Source organism: Austrofundulus limnaeus, unplaced genomic scaffold (assembly GCF_001266775.1).
Source record: "Austrofundulus limnaeus strain Quisiro unplaced genomic scaffold, Austrofundulus_limnaeus-1.0 Scaffold1072, whole genome shotgun sequence".
In the NCBI taxonomy this organism is placed as follows: domain Eukaryota; kingdom Metazoa; phylum Chordata; class Actinopteri; order Cyprinodontiformes; family Rivulidae; genus Austrofundulus; species Austrofundulus limnaeus.
The window spans coordinates 40184-56314 of NW_013953474.1; the positions used below are offsets into that span (position 1 = coordinate 40184).

Below are 16131 nucleotides of genomic sequence, written 5' to 3' on the forward strand. Positions count from 1 at the left end.
CTAAAAACTGAACATCCTACTGTATTTTTACAGTCTTTATTTTACAGTTAAAGTACATGTTTGGCATATAAAGTCTAATGTTACAACTAATCGGGGATCCCTTTAAGAATTAATGCTAAAGTTGCTAAAGCAACAACCTCACACAATGAAAGCATTTGTATTTCTAATGATCTCGGCTATAAACACAACATTTTTTAGCAAAATATCTGTAAAATTAACYGAGTTATGATCTTTTTTGTGTTTTTTAATCTCAGTCGACTGTGGTTGCCAACTTGAATTTGACTGTATTTTGCAACAAGCAAAAACATTTATTGCTTTTAGCTGCTGACAATAATTACTACCGAGCAGCAGTTTTAACAAGCAACATCTGTGCAAATTTGCATTTCCAGAGGCCTAATTCATTTCAAACCCAATGCCCACTTTCTTTAAACCTATCTGAAAGATGGATGTTGGCAAACTCCAACACCATCTTTCTTTTCCTCTGACATTTTGCTGATCTGACAGCATTAGGTCGCAGCTCTCTGCTTGACTTGCAGAATCTGTGATCAGATCCATTTCAACACTTTTTAAATGTTTTTTTTTCTGACATAAACTGAGTCATGTTCCAACCATCCATGTTAGGTGAAATATCTCCACATAATTCCTTTGTTTGTTGTAATTACTTTGATCTTTCTCAGGACTTTCTCCAAGCAGCTTCCCATTTGGACCGTAATAYTAAAGACTGTTTCTGCACAACACAAACTTGCTGTTTCTCACCGAGTCTGAGCTGCCTCTGAAGGAGTCCATGCTGTTGTGGGTGCAGGAGGATTCTCGCAGCACCTCCTCATCCGTGAGATGACCGTCGATGATGCTGGCACCAGAGCTCCCGAGAGCCTCCTCGAACTCTTCCTGGTCGTAGTCTGACTCTGCGTCTGGCAGGTTTGGGCGGGACGGCCCCTCGTTTGTGGGCTCCAAATCAGAGGCTCTTCCATTGGCTACCACATGTGGAAGTGGAGGGCGGCGGGTTTGAGAGTCAGTTGGAGGACTGAGTCCGTTCGGGGTGACTGCAGAAGGTGGGGAGACCACTAGTCCCTCTGCAAAAGCAGGTGGAGGAGGGGGAACRCTTTGAAAAACGTCCTTGTCAAGAGGAATCACGGCTGGAGGAGGRAAGTCAGGCAGCGGGACGCACTCGTCCTCCGTGGGGAAACCCTCGTCCACCTCCTCCTCGGCCAGAGGAGCTGTGGATTCGCTCGGCTCGTGGAGGTTCTCCTCGCTCGAGAGCGACGGCTCCAAACCGCCGAAGTCCAGCAGCTCCAGGAACTCCGTCGCCACACGAGACGCTTCCTTCTCCAGCCTGTAGATCTCGGCGTCCCTCATCTGGCGCAGCTCCTCGCGGGAGACGTCCCCGAGGAGGGACACGCCGTCCTCCTGCTGCTTCTTCTGCAGACGCTCGATCTCCCTTTCCAGCCGCAGGATCTCCTCCATCTGACGGCTCTCCTCCTCCGAGGTGTGGCTGTGGGACAGCGTCTGGGTCAGCTCCTTCTGTYGATCAGACAACCGGGTTAACTCCAACAGTCATGCCAAAATTCGAAGCAAATATGTTGTGCAACGAGTTGCACATGCACCTATTTTAGCTCAACATACGGAAGTTTTACTGAGGTGTAGCTTGTTTTGTGTTGATTGTTTGGTTGTGGCGGCAGCTTAGCCTGAATGCACTCTAAAAGTTAATAAGTTGTAGGTGTTTCATTAAAAGGGCAATATCATGTAAAATCAACATTTTTGAGTTTTATATCATGTTATAATGTTATACTCGTATAAAAAAACATGCCCAAAGCCTTGCTCTAACTCATTCATGCATGTTTGAGAAATCCTGCTGCATTTTTAGGAAGCCATGCTGAGGAGCAAAACGACAGGTGGGGACCAGAAACGCCCCTGGGACGTGTCTTTAAGCYGAACTTCCTCATCACGGAGCACACCTCCCCTCCCCACACATCTCGCCCATGACTCCTGCAGGCTCTCGGCAGTAACAGAGCAAAGTGAAAGTGAAACTTAAACTGTCTGCTGCTCTTAACACTACTGCTCACTCAGTGAAGCTCTTTTCAGATTCAAAATACCTTTGAGGAAATGCATTTTCAGGTGCCAAGTGACCTGCATCATAGCGCACGCGCAAAACTTACGGAAGCGGAAGGAGGTTCTTAAAGAGACAGAGGCCAATTTCAAGGCGTTTAGAAGAGGAAGTGATGAGAAGATAAGTTTATTTTCTATTTAAACATAAAAACAGCATTTTAATAACAGCTAAAGGTGGCATATAGATACTTTATTATGGTATAGTATTTAAATATATGCCTGAGAAACACATAATATTGGCCCTTTAAAATCTGCTCAGTGACTCAGGAGATATTTTGCTAACAGTACAGACAAACACAGACAACAACATCGCAGCTCCATTTCATTTTTGCTGGCAGGCGATAAAAATAAGTTACTTATTTTAGACAGCAGAAAACAAAGCAGTTACCTTTAGACAAGCCCCGTTCACAAGTGAGTTCCTAAAGACAAAAAAAAGTTAGTAAAAACAAAAATAAAAAACACCTAATTTAATAAAACAGAAACGTAATACTACACCTCATTTTGTCCTCTTTAGCTGCCAATTTCTGCTCTTCTTCCTTCTCCCTCAATCTCCTGTCCTCCTCTTCCTTCTTCCTCCTCTCCTCCTCCCGTTGCCTCTGCTCCTCCATCCTCCTCCTCTCCTCCTCCTCCTCTAGTCGCCTCCTCTCCTCCTCTCTCCTCTCCTCCTCCTCTCGTTTCTGCCTCTCCTCCTTGAGCTGGCGACAGAGGGTCCTGGCGAGCTGGCCCCTGTGGTGTTTCTGCAGGACGACGGCGGCCAGGCGCAGGCGCAGGAAGGCGCGTCTCCAAAAGTGAGCGCGGTAGTGCTTCTGGATGGTGACCACGCTGGACACAATYCTCCTGTATTGTTTCCTGACGAGCGGAGGAGGAAAAGAGAGCTGACATGTTTAAACTTTTCTGCCGTGGTGTCGATGTATGGGGTGCCGTTTTACCTTATTAACTAAATATTGAATTTGTAAGTTAAATGTTTAGTTTATAAACTATGACATTTATAAATGTATGAATCATATGGTGAAAAACTGACTTTGAAAATTAAATCTGTTCTTTCTTTTTGTTATAAAAGGCTAAATAAAACAAAAACATTGGTGGTAATTTTTGACGATGTAACTTTACAAACGGCACCCCATATTGATGCGGTCTCGTCATCGAGCCTGCTGGGGGTTCTCGGTTTGAATAAACACACACACACACACACACACGCGCATGCACACACAAACAAATCTGTGCAAAGTGACCTGTGCTGTGTGTTTAGAGTCTGAGCAGTTTCTTTCTCGGTGGTGTGGGCTCTTGTGTTTATCCCCAACACCCACACACAAACACACTTGTAAACACGGACAAACACACGTGACTTTCTAAGAACCACACACACCGCTGTGACCTTCCTCCTGACCTGCTTCCACAGGAATCGCTGCTTCGACTGTACCGAAGACCGATTCGGAGCAGATATATTGTTACACATAATAACACAAAGGCTTTACTTGTGTCCACAGGGAACTTCCCAAGTTTCTGCCTCGAGTACGAACGACTCGGAGGGGAAGGAAACCCACAACCTGAGTGCTGTCGTCAGGCCCATTATAGTCTCCCAGCGGAGCTTTTTCCGAGGACTGTATGTAACCGTATATAYGTCTGCACACAGGTGGAGTACAGTTAAATTAAACGCCCGAGGGAGTCTGCATGTGCAGATGTTTAACTACCATCAGGAGGAATGTTCAGGCTGGCAGGCAGAGGAGAGACAGACAGAAAAAAAACAACAACTTGTTGCTCAGGCTGAAACGAGAAGACATCTGTATCAGCTGTACTTCTGGTAATAAATTAAAACTTCATTCATTTTCTCAGATAATTCTGTCCTGTGAGGGAAAAAAAGCATCCTCGAGAAAGTCAAGACAAAGCGTGATTGAATCATTTCTACGGCCACAATTCCAAAACAGGCGATTATTTTGAAATTGTTCCACCACCTTTAGATGCAGCTTTTTGCAGACCAGTCTCTGCCCATCTTCACTTCTTAAAGACTCAGCCGCTCTAAAATGATCCTTTAGTACCCATTTCTCTTACCAATCTGTTGCTAATTAACCTAACACACCTACAGCTGCGTCTTTTTCAAAAACAATTACCTTTACAGCTTTGTGTTCTTGTTCCAACTTTTTCGAGAAAGGTCGATATAAAAGTCCAGATTACCTTTCGTCRTTAAAAAGATTTGGTTTTATGAGATTTGCAAATCACTGCACTCTTTTTAATTTTATAGTTTTCCAGCTTTTTCCAGAATTGGGTCGTACTGCAGATCTGAAGCAACAAGTACACTGCAAAAACTGTCCATCTTACCAAGTTTTAAAATCTTAAATCCAGCCAAAAAGTCTTTTTTGATCTTGTTTTTAGACTGATTTACTAAACAAGAGCTGATTGTGCAAGAATAATAATCTTGTTTTCAGAATGTGTRAGATTATTTGTCTTGTTAGTCTGAAATTTTGACTCAAATTCAGTCAAAACTCTCTGCCAATGGAGTAAGAAAATTTTACTTGGTAAGATTCTTGAAATAAGAAAGAAATTGAGTCAAATCAACTAAAGAATCTTACCAAGTAATTTTTTTCTTACTCCATTAGAAGAAAGTTTTGACTTAATTTGAGTCAAATTTTCAGACTAACAAGACAAATAATCTGACACATTCTGAAAACAAGATCATTATTCTTACACAATCAGTTCTGGTTTAGTAAATCAGTCTCAAAACAAGATCAAAAAGACTTTTTGGCTGGATATAAGATTTTAAAACTTGGTTAGGTGGACAGTTTTTGCTGTGTAATTCCTACTTATTTGCAACTATTAGCGATGTAGAAGTTGTGTTACTCTATTAGATTGAAAGGGAATATGAAACAACAAAAACCGCTAACTGGCAACTGCTGCACAATTCAAACATCTCTTCAATCATCCTAAAAGTTACCTTTCACCTGAAAACGTTCCAGGAATAATGGTCGATGTCAACCCAAGGATACACACAACACCTCCACCACAAAACAAACGCAGACAACTGTCACTGCCACTCACCCCCCCACATAGCTGAGGATGTGGGCGCGGATCACCATGCCAGCCCTGCGCCGCACCTCTTCCCTCTCCTTCTCCAGCCTTTGCTCCAGCGCCTCCTTCAAGAACACCTGCAGGTCAGGCCGACGAGGCGGGTGACAGAGAGGCACACAGAGATGGGGAGGATGGGGGTGGTGGAAAGAGGGAGGAGGGTGGCAAACAGGATGGGTTAGTTCCTCCTCTCTTGGTGAGGCTGTAAAAAAGAAAAAAAAAAGCAGGCCCCCACAAAGATGAGAAGGGCCCCTGTTTTCTGCTGGCAGCTCCTTGTCTGCCACTGCAGAGGAGGAGGCTGTGAGGCTCAGCAGGCTGTGGCCGCCCCCCCTCCCCGCCTGCAGAACAGAACAGACAAGAAAGCTGAGTCTGAGGCTGCAGCCTTTCTGCTAATGCTGCTGCTGCAGAGCCTCATCGTGTCTGAGCCTCCAGCCCTCTGCTGCGCTCCACCGACGTGCACAGGCAGACAGGCGCAGGGGAACGCGGGGAGGGGAAGAGGAGGGATGGCGAAGGGATGCGAAGGGGAGGGAGAGTGGCTGGTGTCCAGATACAAAACCACACCTCTCGTTGCTCTTATGGAGGAAGGAGGGGAAAAAAAAGAGTGGAGTTAACCCTTCCCTCGCTCCTGGAAACTTTGCTCAACGCCGTCTTTCTGAACCGAAAACATCAACTTGCGAAGGAAAAACAGTTTGTCCTCGTGTGACAGTCAGCTGCAACGACTGGGACTCCCCTGCGCTCGTGCCCCAGATGTCCCGGGGATAATCAAAGGATCCCACAGCTGCAGCTCGACCACTGTAAAGCCTGCGAAAAAAGGAGGAAGCTTCCTCTTCGTCCACATCCTTCCCTCGTCTGTAAAACAAATGGCTCGCACACACACAGCAGCAAAAACACATCACCCAGGCCCTTAATCCTGGCCACACACTTCCCCTGCTCACAATCAGCGCATATATAATTACACACCAAAGGAAACGTAGACCCTTTTCCCACAACCCACACTACATTACCCACCCCCCCCCCAAAAAAAAAAAAAAAAAAAAAAGAATGGGCCTCCATTACAAACAAACTGCTTTGAAAATCTGCCCTCTTTCTCCGTTTTCTCTTGGTGTGCACCGAGTYAGACAAGTTTGACCCAGCGAGTGACCTTTAGATGTCCACACCGTGTGTGAGATGTGTAATATATCCTGACATCTGCACATTCAGTGGTCAGTTACACATGTGGCTAACATCAAACTGTTTTTTTTTTTTTTTGGTATATTTCAGCACTCAGCTAATAACAAAAGCRTCCGAGCGGGAACTATTAAATCAGAAAAGTCACACAGGAACCACAACTAAGAGCAGGAAGGAACAGGAGGTCGGATGAATTCAAAATAACTTTATTTATACCCTTTCTTTCTGCTTTAAACTGATTTTTTTATGCTCAAAGTGAAATAAAGCACAGATTTCACCAGACAGACCAATTTGTGTAATAGTTGATCTTTTTGTTGTTTAAGGACTGATGATTGTTTAGACGGAAACAGCCAGATGAGCTCCAAACTGATGAATTTGGAGCTTTTCGATGGCACTCTGCACAGCTGCAACATGTCAGCGCTGCAGCTTCGCCCTCCCCCCCGCCCAACGCCTTTCACTCGGAGCGCAGTTTGTTTAATGAACAGCTCGGCCCGCGGAGGAAGGCCACCACTTCAGCTGCAATAAAGGGCGCCTCGAGATTACTGTAAACCCCCCCTCGCTGAGTTACAGTAAAGTGACGGGAGTTTTAGGGGAAGCAGAGCGATCGTCAACAAGAGAGCAGCAGCTGGACCACAAATCTCTGGGACATGAGTCAGAGCAGTTGTGGTACACATTAACAGTTTCTGGTTACCTTTTTTAAGATCTTTTTTTTTATTTTTAATTTGTTTTGGCAACAAATGATCAGGAATTCTTCAAATCTTTATATCAAACTACTCATATGAACAGCTAGTATCTTACCTGCTGTAGAACACCTGCAGGTTAAATATTTGCTTTCTAAGACCTGGACTAATTGTTTGAGGGTCAGGACGGAGCTGGGTTGTTGTTTATGGACATGACTTCACGTTTAGTCAAAACAAGCCTGGGTGTGTGCACGTCTGTAAATGTGTGCATGTGTTTTGCACCTTTGTCTTGCCCAGCTGCCACTCTTTCTTGGCTTTGTCGTGAAGTGACAGAAGCTCCAAGCAGCAATGCTTCTCATCGTCTGGCTGGAGTTTGGTTTTTGAGATCATTTTGTACCTGAGGAAACAAACAAGTATGACAAAAACAAATTAATAATTTGTCTATGAATGACATCCAATATATGAATCGAGGCCTTAAGATTAGATTCARTTAGGATCAACCCTAAACAGTGGTGGATCTAGGATTTTTCTAAGTAAGGGGCCATCAAGGGGCCACAACATTCATAGACGTGCCAAGTCTTTGTTCAACATCCTTTCACACAAATTCCCAGGGTATACATTTTACACTTCAAACACTTGTAATGTAATGTAATTTTTTTTAAAAAAAGGTACCACTTTGCAATAAGGCCCCCCTCATAGATGGCTTTTAAATAGTTTATAGACAGGTTATTAGTTAATCTGTAAACACTTTAAAAATGATTAATAAGTGTTTATTATGCAATAATTAAGGACGAGAAAGAGATAAAATTGTCCAGTTTCATTTATTAATGATTTATGAAGTGTAAACGTTACAAATTAATTAATAACCTATCTATAAACCCTTTATAAGCCATCTATAAGGGGAGCTTGATTGTAAAGTGGTACCAAAAATCTTGCTCAGTAAATTCTCCTCACCAGTATTTCATACATTTTACTGTACATAGATAAAATATTTTCAAACACACATGTGAGAAAATCCAGCCATCATTTGTCAGTTGAAATACTTTTTTGCAGGATTGTTCACATTTTAAGAAGAGAAGAATTCTGAAAGCTTGATTCATTCTGGACTTTACTATTTGACTCATTAGCGCAACTAGTGTTTGAACAAGGAACTGCATCCATCATCATCACCCCCAGGTAAAGGACAGATAAGTGACAGGATAGGGGCACTTCAGGGGGCCAATCAGATTTCAGCTGGGGCCAATGCCCCAGTGGCCCCGCCCCTAGAACCGCCCCTGACTCTAAACGATAGCTTTGATCACATTTTTATGACAGAATGTCAGAACACAGAAAGCTCCATGGTGGAAGATGTGACCTGCAGCCTTAACGTTTCCGAAATATTTTGATTTGTACCTGCTAAAGAAGTCCTTAAAGGTTCTGCGGACTGGGAATCCTGCCTTGCGAATCTTCACTGTTTCCAGCATCCCAGAATATCTCAGCTGGTTCAGAACCACGTCTGGGTCAAACTGATTGGCCTTCTGTCAGAGACAAATAAACAACCAAAAATAATAAATCATGTCTAAAGATAGAAACCTTACAAATATAGTTTAAACAATATTTAATTGTCATCCACTGCCAGAAGGTGAAAGGTACATAGTGTCAGTGTTGTTTGTCTACCTGTTAGCCAAATTTCTCATGAACCAGTGAACAAATGCTACTGAAACTCTCAGAAAGCAATCATTAGATGCACACCAACAACTGATTAACTTTTGGAGACAACCCACTTCTACATAGTGTCACAGCTAACTGACCTGCGAAAACACAAAAAAAAAGCTATAAGTCTGTCAACGTTGCAATTTTTCAAGCTAAAATTTGGTATGGTCGTAGCTGAGACTCGTGCTTAACATGTACTCTGAGCAAAAAAGGATCAAACAATATCTTTTTAAAAAATGTCACCATTAGCCATAGGGGTAAACTCTGGCTGTGTCCAAAACGGCAGGACGGGTCCTCCGAAGGTCGAATTTGTCGGCCGCATACGTCACAGCGCCGCGACGAAGGACGTCCAAAACGGAAGACTCCTCCRATGCGTCCGACAAATACGTCCTTCTTTTTCCCCGAATCGAAGGACAGGCCTGATGGATCCTTCCCGGCCCAGCGTATCCCATAATGCATTGCGGCCCGACCGGAGATTTTTTTAAGCTAGTAATGGCGGACGAAGCGAGAGAAAAGAATACRTTTTAAATAAAAAGATGGTGATTTAAAAATTAAAAAAAATTAGCGGTTGTAATTCTAATACTTTTATCATTTATATGGACATGTTTTTAAATATTATTTTTTCGTCATAAAAAACGCGAAATAAACATGAACCTACAGCGGGTCAGTTAGTTCTTCAAATGATACCTTTAAGTTAATTTTATAGTTTTGTGATATTAATAATGCTAATGTATTGATATTTTTCTAGTTTTGATTTAAGTTTGCTTGTTTAGYGTCGTCACAGTTGCTAGGTGACAAGACGTACGCCGGGGTAAGGAGGGAGGCTAGACCGTCCAAATCCACAGCCTCTTTTTTTCCGGTCTTCCTGGTCTACCAAGGACCYGGCCTGCCGAGACCGGGGAGTCTGKGTCCTCCGGAGGACCCGTCCTGTCGTTTTGGACACAGCCTCTGTCAGCAAAATATCTCAAGATCTACTGCAGGGATTTGAATGAAACTTTTAGAATGCAATCACTGAATGGGGACATCTAGAACTGATACAAAGTCAGTCATTTAAAATGGCTGCCAAAGTTGATGAATTTTAGCAAACACAAAAATGGCTATAACAGTGAAATTTACAGACACTGAGCCAAGATTTCAATTCAAATTCAAATTCAAAAATACTTTATTGATCCCAGAGGGAAATTAGGTAATTAGGTATTAGGTATTTAGTGTGGTAGTAGCTGAAAGTCACAACACTTCACTTCCTGAGTTACAATCGTCAACACTGAATGATCCTATGAGGTGATATGCATTGCTTTAAGGACTGTTAGGCCTTTATTAAGTCATCTTTTTAAAGATTGTTTGTATTGTGCTTTAATTGTGTAACTCTATGTAAATGTATATTTTTGCTGCCTCTTGGCCAAGACTCCCTTGAAAAAGAAGGATTTTAATCTCAATGGGAGTTTCCTGGTTAAATAACGGAAATAAATAAAAATAAATAAAAAGATGGTAGTAAATTGGAAGTAAATAGTTGGTGTTTTAGCTACAGCAGAGTATATTTTTCTTCACTGCAGTTGGTGGAAGTTATGAGACAGTTAAACACTGCAGGCACACCTACTCAAATAGTCTCTTTGCTGAGTCAAGCTTAACTCGAACTAAAAAAAAACACACGTTAAATWACCACTGAGAGCTCTATCATTTTACATTAACAATCAGGTTTCTAAAAGGGAAAACAAACACCATCGTTGGGAAACCTGAACCATGTTAGGCAAGACATTTGGCAGCTCTGGAAGCCCGTTTTTTTTTTTTTTCTTTCCTGGAATCCTCAGCTGCGTTGTTACCAATAATCCTCAGGCATAGTTTATCAGAGAGGATCTGTGATGTCTGCCGCCTCGCTTCACTCTGCAGGCCGCCTGAGCACTCAGCTCCGCCGTTTGTCAAACGGAGCGGCGCACCGAGCTGGATAAGCTTCACACGACACCTCTGCATTCTTCTACGTGTCGGTCTAATTACAAACTAATGCTGCTGGGCGTGGAAACTCGCACGCCTGCATGTGTTCACGGTTAAACACGTGTAAGCGCGTTCCGCTTTGAGCTCTGAACTTTGCTCTTTAGCGGGTGGCTTTAGGCGGAGAGAGGGTGTTGATTTGTTTGAGCGACAAACTCGGGMGCGTGTGTAAATCACATCGACACGCCGCTTCCACTCTGTGCGTGTTTATTTGCATGCATGTCAGAAGACCGAGCACGGATTCAAAAATCCTCTGCTTGTTCCATCTTGAGCTGCAGGGCAGAGACGACGAGAGCAAATGCACGCCCCGCTTGCTGCAACACAAATAAAAAAAAAAAAACGCTGCGGTCTTATCTTGACATTCCATTGATGCAGCCTGATCAGTGGAGCATCAGCTGCAGCTGGGGCAGTCGGCAGTGACCTCTCACCTTTGGCAAAGAAGCTATGTCGGTAGGAATGTGTTTGTATGCAGTGCTTTATTTAGAGACGGTATAATGAGGGTCTTTGCACCAAAACAGGAAAGGAATACTGGTCATAAATATCTGTCGTTCAAGAATAAAAAAGAGAAACGTGTGGATTGTCAGACTTTGTAGTTGGAAACAGCACAACCACGTTTTACCTCTGAGCAATCAGAGCTATAAATAGCAACCAAGGAGGCTTAATTTCTCATGCGACCTTGACAAAACCTGGCAGGGCGTGCACGATTACATTTCCATGACTTACCTTGTCCATGTTTGGTTTGATGCAGCGCACAAAGAAAGGGTTGGAGGCGCTTAAAGTGGCCATCAAGGAGTGAAGCGAGTCCTAAAACACAGAAAGAGCCAACAGAGGTTAAAGATCAACAAAGTAGAAGCTAAACACGTTGTTGGGGTTTGCTTTGAGAAGAAAAGTTATTTCAGTTTTTGTGGCTCAACTTGTGTTTATAAGTCTGGTCGTAGGTTTTGTTGATTTCATATTAATAGGATGTGCAGATGTATTTAAACCCCTCACAAAAAGAACAACTCCACAGAATGATGGTGCCGTTGTCATGTTGAATTATTAAATCAATACTTTTATAACGAAGCTTTTCAATGTTTTAGCTTCAAACAAATAAGCAAACCTTCCAGAATTGTTTTACTGATATGTGTTCAGACTAGCTAAAAGCATTCAGTTTCAACAAAACGTGGGGGGACAAGCTCGTAAAGCCCTCCCCTTTGAATATATGTCCTCACTTTCTATCTCTTACATGTCAAACAAACATGTAGAAATCCACACCCTTAAGGCCCCTAAACCACATCAAACTTCCTCTTTCTCTCAGACAGTCTGTCTCCAGACTGGCCTGGCCTGGCCGGCAGATCGGAGGGTGATTCACCCCTGGTTGGCCCCCTCTCTCTGCCGAGCCTTCAGCCTTAAATCCCTGGATTTTTGAATCTCTGTATGCCAGAGCAGCCAAGTTCATGTCTTACCCTGAACTGAGAGCTGACGGTGGGCTTACGTCGAGCCGTGCCCATCTTCAGCGTCTCGTCTCCACTCCTGCTGCCGACACGCTCGAAGAGGTCGTAGATGAAATCCAGCCTGATGGATGGGCGACGAAGAGGAGGTTAGACGTGATTAAAGAAAGCTGTGGGCCGAACAGTGCGCAGGTGCGTACAGAGCCGAGAGGACAAGCGCTCACCTGCTGTCTTTGAGAATAAACAAGATGTCATCTCTGAAGGTGTCTCTGTTCTTCTCCAAGATTCCTCGCACATCATACAACACCTTCACAGGTGTGACAGAAAAAACACGTCACAACAGACAGGATGTACGAGCGAAAAAATACAAACAAATATAGAAAGATACATAACATTTATCCTGAAAACAGTCATGTGATTTTAGTACAAAGTAAATGTTTTTACTGAATCATTTAGGARTAAAGTTAATTTATCTTTACAACCCATTAATCTTACACATGTACACATAGCACGAGTAATTTATAGTGACTGAATGAAGCTCTGCATGAAAAAAAAAATCACCTCAAGGCCTAACAGAGTGCAACACGTGTGTGTGTGTGTGTGTGTGTGTGTGTGTGTGTGTGTGTGTGTGGGTGTGTATGTGTGTTAATTCAACATTCTGACATCTTTATCAGCATTAATATGCTGAAAAATCTAAGAGGATCTATCTACGCAAAGAAGAAGAAAAAAATGTGTGTATGAGAAATATAAAATATATAAAAATAAAAATAGAAATATAAAAAAAACAACCTCATTCTAATGTGAGCCTCTGTGCAAAACGTTTATGAGTCTGAGATTTTAAATGGCGCGTATTTTCCAAGTTTACAGGCTCCATAAAGTCCGAAGAGACACTGAAAAGTCGATGCACTCATTTAGCTCCTGTAACCTTTTAAAGAAATCCATAAATGAATCATTAGTTTTCTGCAAAGCAGCACAGATTTACAGTGTATCACATGTATTCTGTGTCAGTTACTGAGTTAGCAGCAGCTAGCTGTGGCACTGCTAGCTGTTTCTGCTGTAATAAGTTTGTAATGTGTAAAAACGGTTATAAAATAGTGTTCATTTTTTGGACTGCTTTCAACTTTATTAAGATTAGAATTGTTTTAAAGCGGCAACAATCCACTTTGGTCCTCGACCTTGTTCTATTAGTTCATTAATTTGCGGAGAATTAAAGGAGACCAATTATGGGTCCTAGAAATTTTTATGGTATGTCTGTGGGCTATCCAGACCATGTTCATTCAATTAAATTCACAAAATAATTCTCAGATAATGAAATTTCCCATTTTCTAGTTCTGCCTGGTCTGACTTCTGTTCAGAAGAGCTGTTTATGTTAATGAGCTCTGTTGGTAACGCCCTCCAAAAATCTGTTGACATYAACTCCGCCCTCCAAAGCCAGCGTTTACGTTAGCATGGCTAATAATAGCAGAAGCTCCGTTATACAACCATATGAGACCCAGAGGCAGAGTCGTGGTCCCAGCTTCTTTTTTTCTCCCCCTCCTCTGCTCTGCGCTCACTCTGCATGCTGTTACCAGAGCAGGGAGCAGCAGCAGTCAAAATACCTCAAAAACTCAAACAAATAGGCTTTAACAAGGCTTTAATGAGCTAAACAATAGAGGTACATGAGAAAATGTGTTCATAACGAACGAAAATACAAAAAATAATTAAATAGTGTCCATGCCGGTCTCTAACCCTGGTCTCCCACTCTCTGGTCCAACTCTCTACCCATTGCCCTATTGGAAACTTGTTGTGAAATGAGCTGCACATTGCACAACAACATGGTGACGGCTTTCTATACTGAGGAGGTGGAGTCTCACCCGGGGGTTCCGGTGGGTTGTCGTACGGCTTGTGACATCACAAAATGACGGAAGTATAAAACTTGTCGTTAATATACATTAAAAATTCATTTACTTACAGTAAATATGCCCCTGGGTGCATTTTTTGGTCCTAGGACTGTTTTTTTAAGAAGTACATACCCAAAGTTGAGTAAAAAAAAACTTTAAAAAGTGAATTTTGCATAATAGTTCCCCTTTAAACTATTTCTCCACACTGAGGCCCTTCACAGAGCCATCTAACAGTTCCAAACTTTCTACAGAACCCCACTTCAAAAGATCTGGAGTGTCATTTTAAGAGGCAAACGAGGAGAAAAGGAACAACTKTGTGTCGTCTCTGAACCGGGACATTAGCATAACTACCCCTGCCAGGCTTGTGATGAAGCTGCTGGSTTCACACTGAGGAGACCTTGTCCCAGAACGGAACTACAAAGCCAGACCCAAATCACATCCTATACCCAGATCTTTCCTCTGCATTCGCCCCTTTGCCCTGAACGTCTCCTCACCCTTTTCCTTCTTCCAGGAGTAAATCCTGTTGTCATGTAAGCAGAGGAAGAGGAGGATGACGGTGAAAGGGTTTCTCCTGACTCATGAAAAACGATGGTGGAGGAGGGGTGAGGCGTTACCGTCCTGCAGAAGATTTTTGGCAAAGAAAATCCTTCTGCTCATCCAATAATTACCTCACTTCCTCCAGCATCTAGTTTAAGAAGAGAGTCTAATGTGTGTGGACAGTTTTGCTACATCATGGGGACCATTACAGTCAAACAGAGCCTTGTGGGGACTCAACCCCTGGTCCCGACGAGCACATAGGTGGGGGGTTAGGTTTAGATTTAGGGTCAGGTATGTACTGGGGTGGTTAGTTTTAGAGTAAGGGGTCAGGGTTAGGCTTTAGAAATGACTGAAAAATGAATGGAATTCAATGCAAAGTCCCTACGAGGATATAAAGACCAGTGTGTGTGTGTGTGTGTAAGCATAGTTAATCACCTCTCCAGCGTAGTGCTTGATGCCAAACTGGTGGTCTGTCACCCTGGGCTTCACATAGTACGAGTTTGCCTGAACAGAAAAAAAAGAGAAGATTTCATCATTATTTTTATTTATTTTTTTAGATTAAATTCCTGTCGTTCAGACAACTAATAAAAATCTGAGACTGTGGCAAATTATTACAAACAAAAGACTTCTCACTGGCTACAGGAGCTCCTCCTAAATGTCTTGAGTTAGAAAAATAACTATTTTATTCTTTTCAAACTCATATTTTTCTTTTTGTTCGAAGAAGAAAAAAACAAAACAAGAAATCCTAACAAAGTCATCAGTCATCAAACCAAAGCCAACAGRGAGACAAAGCGAGCAAGTTGTATTTAGATTAAAAAAAAGTCAAAATGGCTGGTACAGTTGAGATTTCTAGCCCACAAAACAAGAGTGGACATGCGTAGTTGTTTATCAGAAGCCAAATCACATTTCTCTGTTTTAAGCTCGACTCCTATGTTTTTGGAAGTTCACCCCAGGAGGAGGGGAATCCCAATCCTTCCCTTCTAGGCTATAAAAATCAAGATTTTTTTAAAAGATAGATATAAAATAAAAGAATATAATGTGTGCTTGGGAAAAAATATATAAGATTTTTCTCATTATGTATATATTAACAAACACACAAAACATTCTACTTTTTACTTAAACGCTTTATATTTTCGGGCAAATACGTTCTACTTAAAAAAATACAAAAAGTATTTCTATATCATTTCACTTCACTATTTTTGCTTCAGTTTGTCATTGTTTAAAAAAACCTATCCAGATAAATTTTGCCTCCAGGATAAAATGAATTTAACTGTGATTGGATGAGAAGTATAAATTAATATCAGTCTGACATCCTATTGGTTTATATGACCCATCACACCTGCACACGACACAAATAATCAACTCCAGCAGGACACAGCAGACGTATGTAATAAATATGACTGGCAGAGATATTTATGTGGCTGAAACAGGCAGATTAGTGCATCCCAAATTATATAAACCTTTATTTTAACAGGTAAGTCAGCTGAGAACCAGTTTTTATTTACAATGAGGACCTGGTAAAAGTTTTAATATGACATATAGTCATTAATGTTTTCAGAGAAATGTTTTTTTTATTAATTTATTAATTTATTA

General features: G+C 42.1%; 1 protein-coding gene across 1 annotated transcript in view; it reads right to left on the reverse strand.

The window, feature by feature from the left end:
• Positions 1-756: 756 nt before the first annotated feature.
• Positions 757-16131, reverse strand: part of LOC106534004 (unconventional myosin-X) — a gene marked incomplete at its 3' end in the record, with an annotated part of 35353 nt that continues 19978 nt past the window's right edge. Inside the window, 10 exon segments of the mRNA XM_014030500.1 lie at positions 757-1521; positions 2495-2525; positions 2602-2955; positions 5140-5246; positions 7296-7410; positions 8406-8530; positions 11415-11495; positions 12137-12245; positions 12346-12428; positions 14974-15042. Of these exon segments, the coding sequence (XP_013885954.1) occupies positions 757-1521; positions 2495-2525; positions 2602-2955; positions 5140-5246; positions 7296-7410; positions 8406-8530; positions 11415-11495; positions 12137-12245; positions 12346-12428; positions 14974-15042 (1839 nt within the window).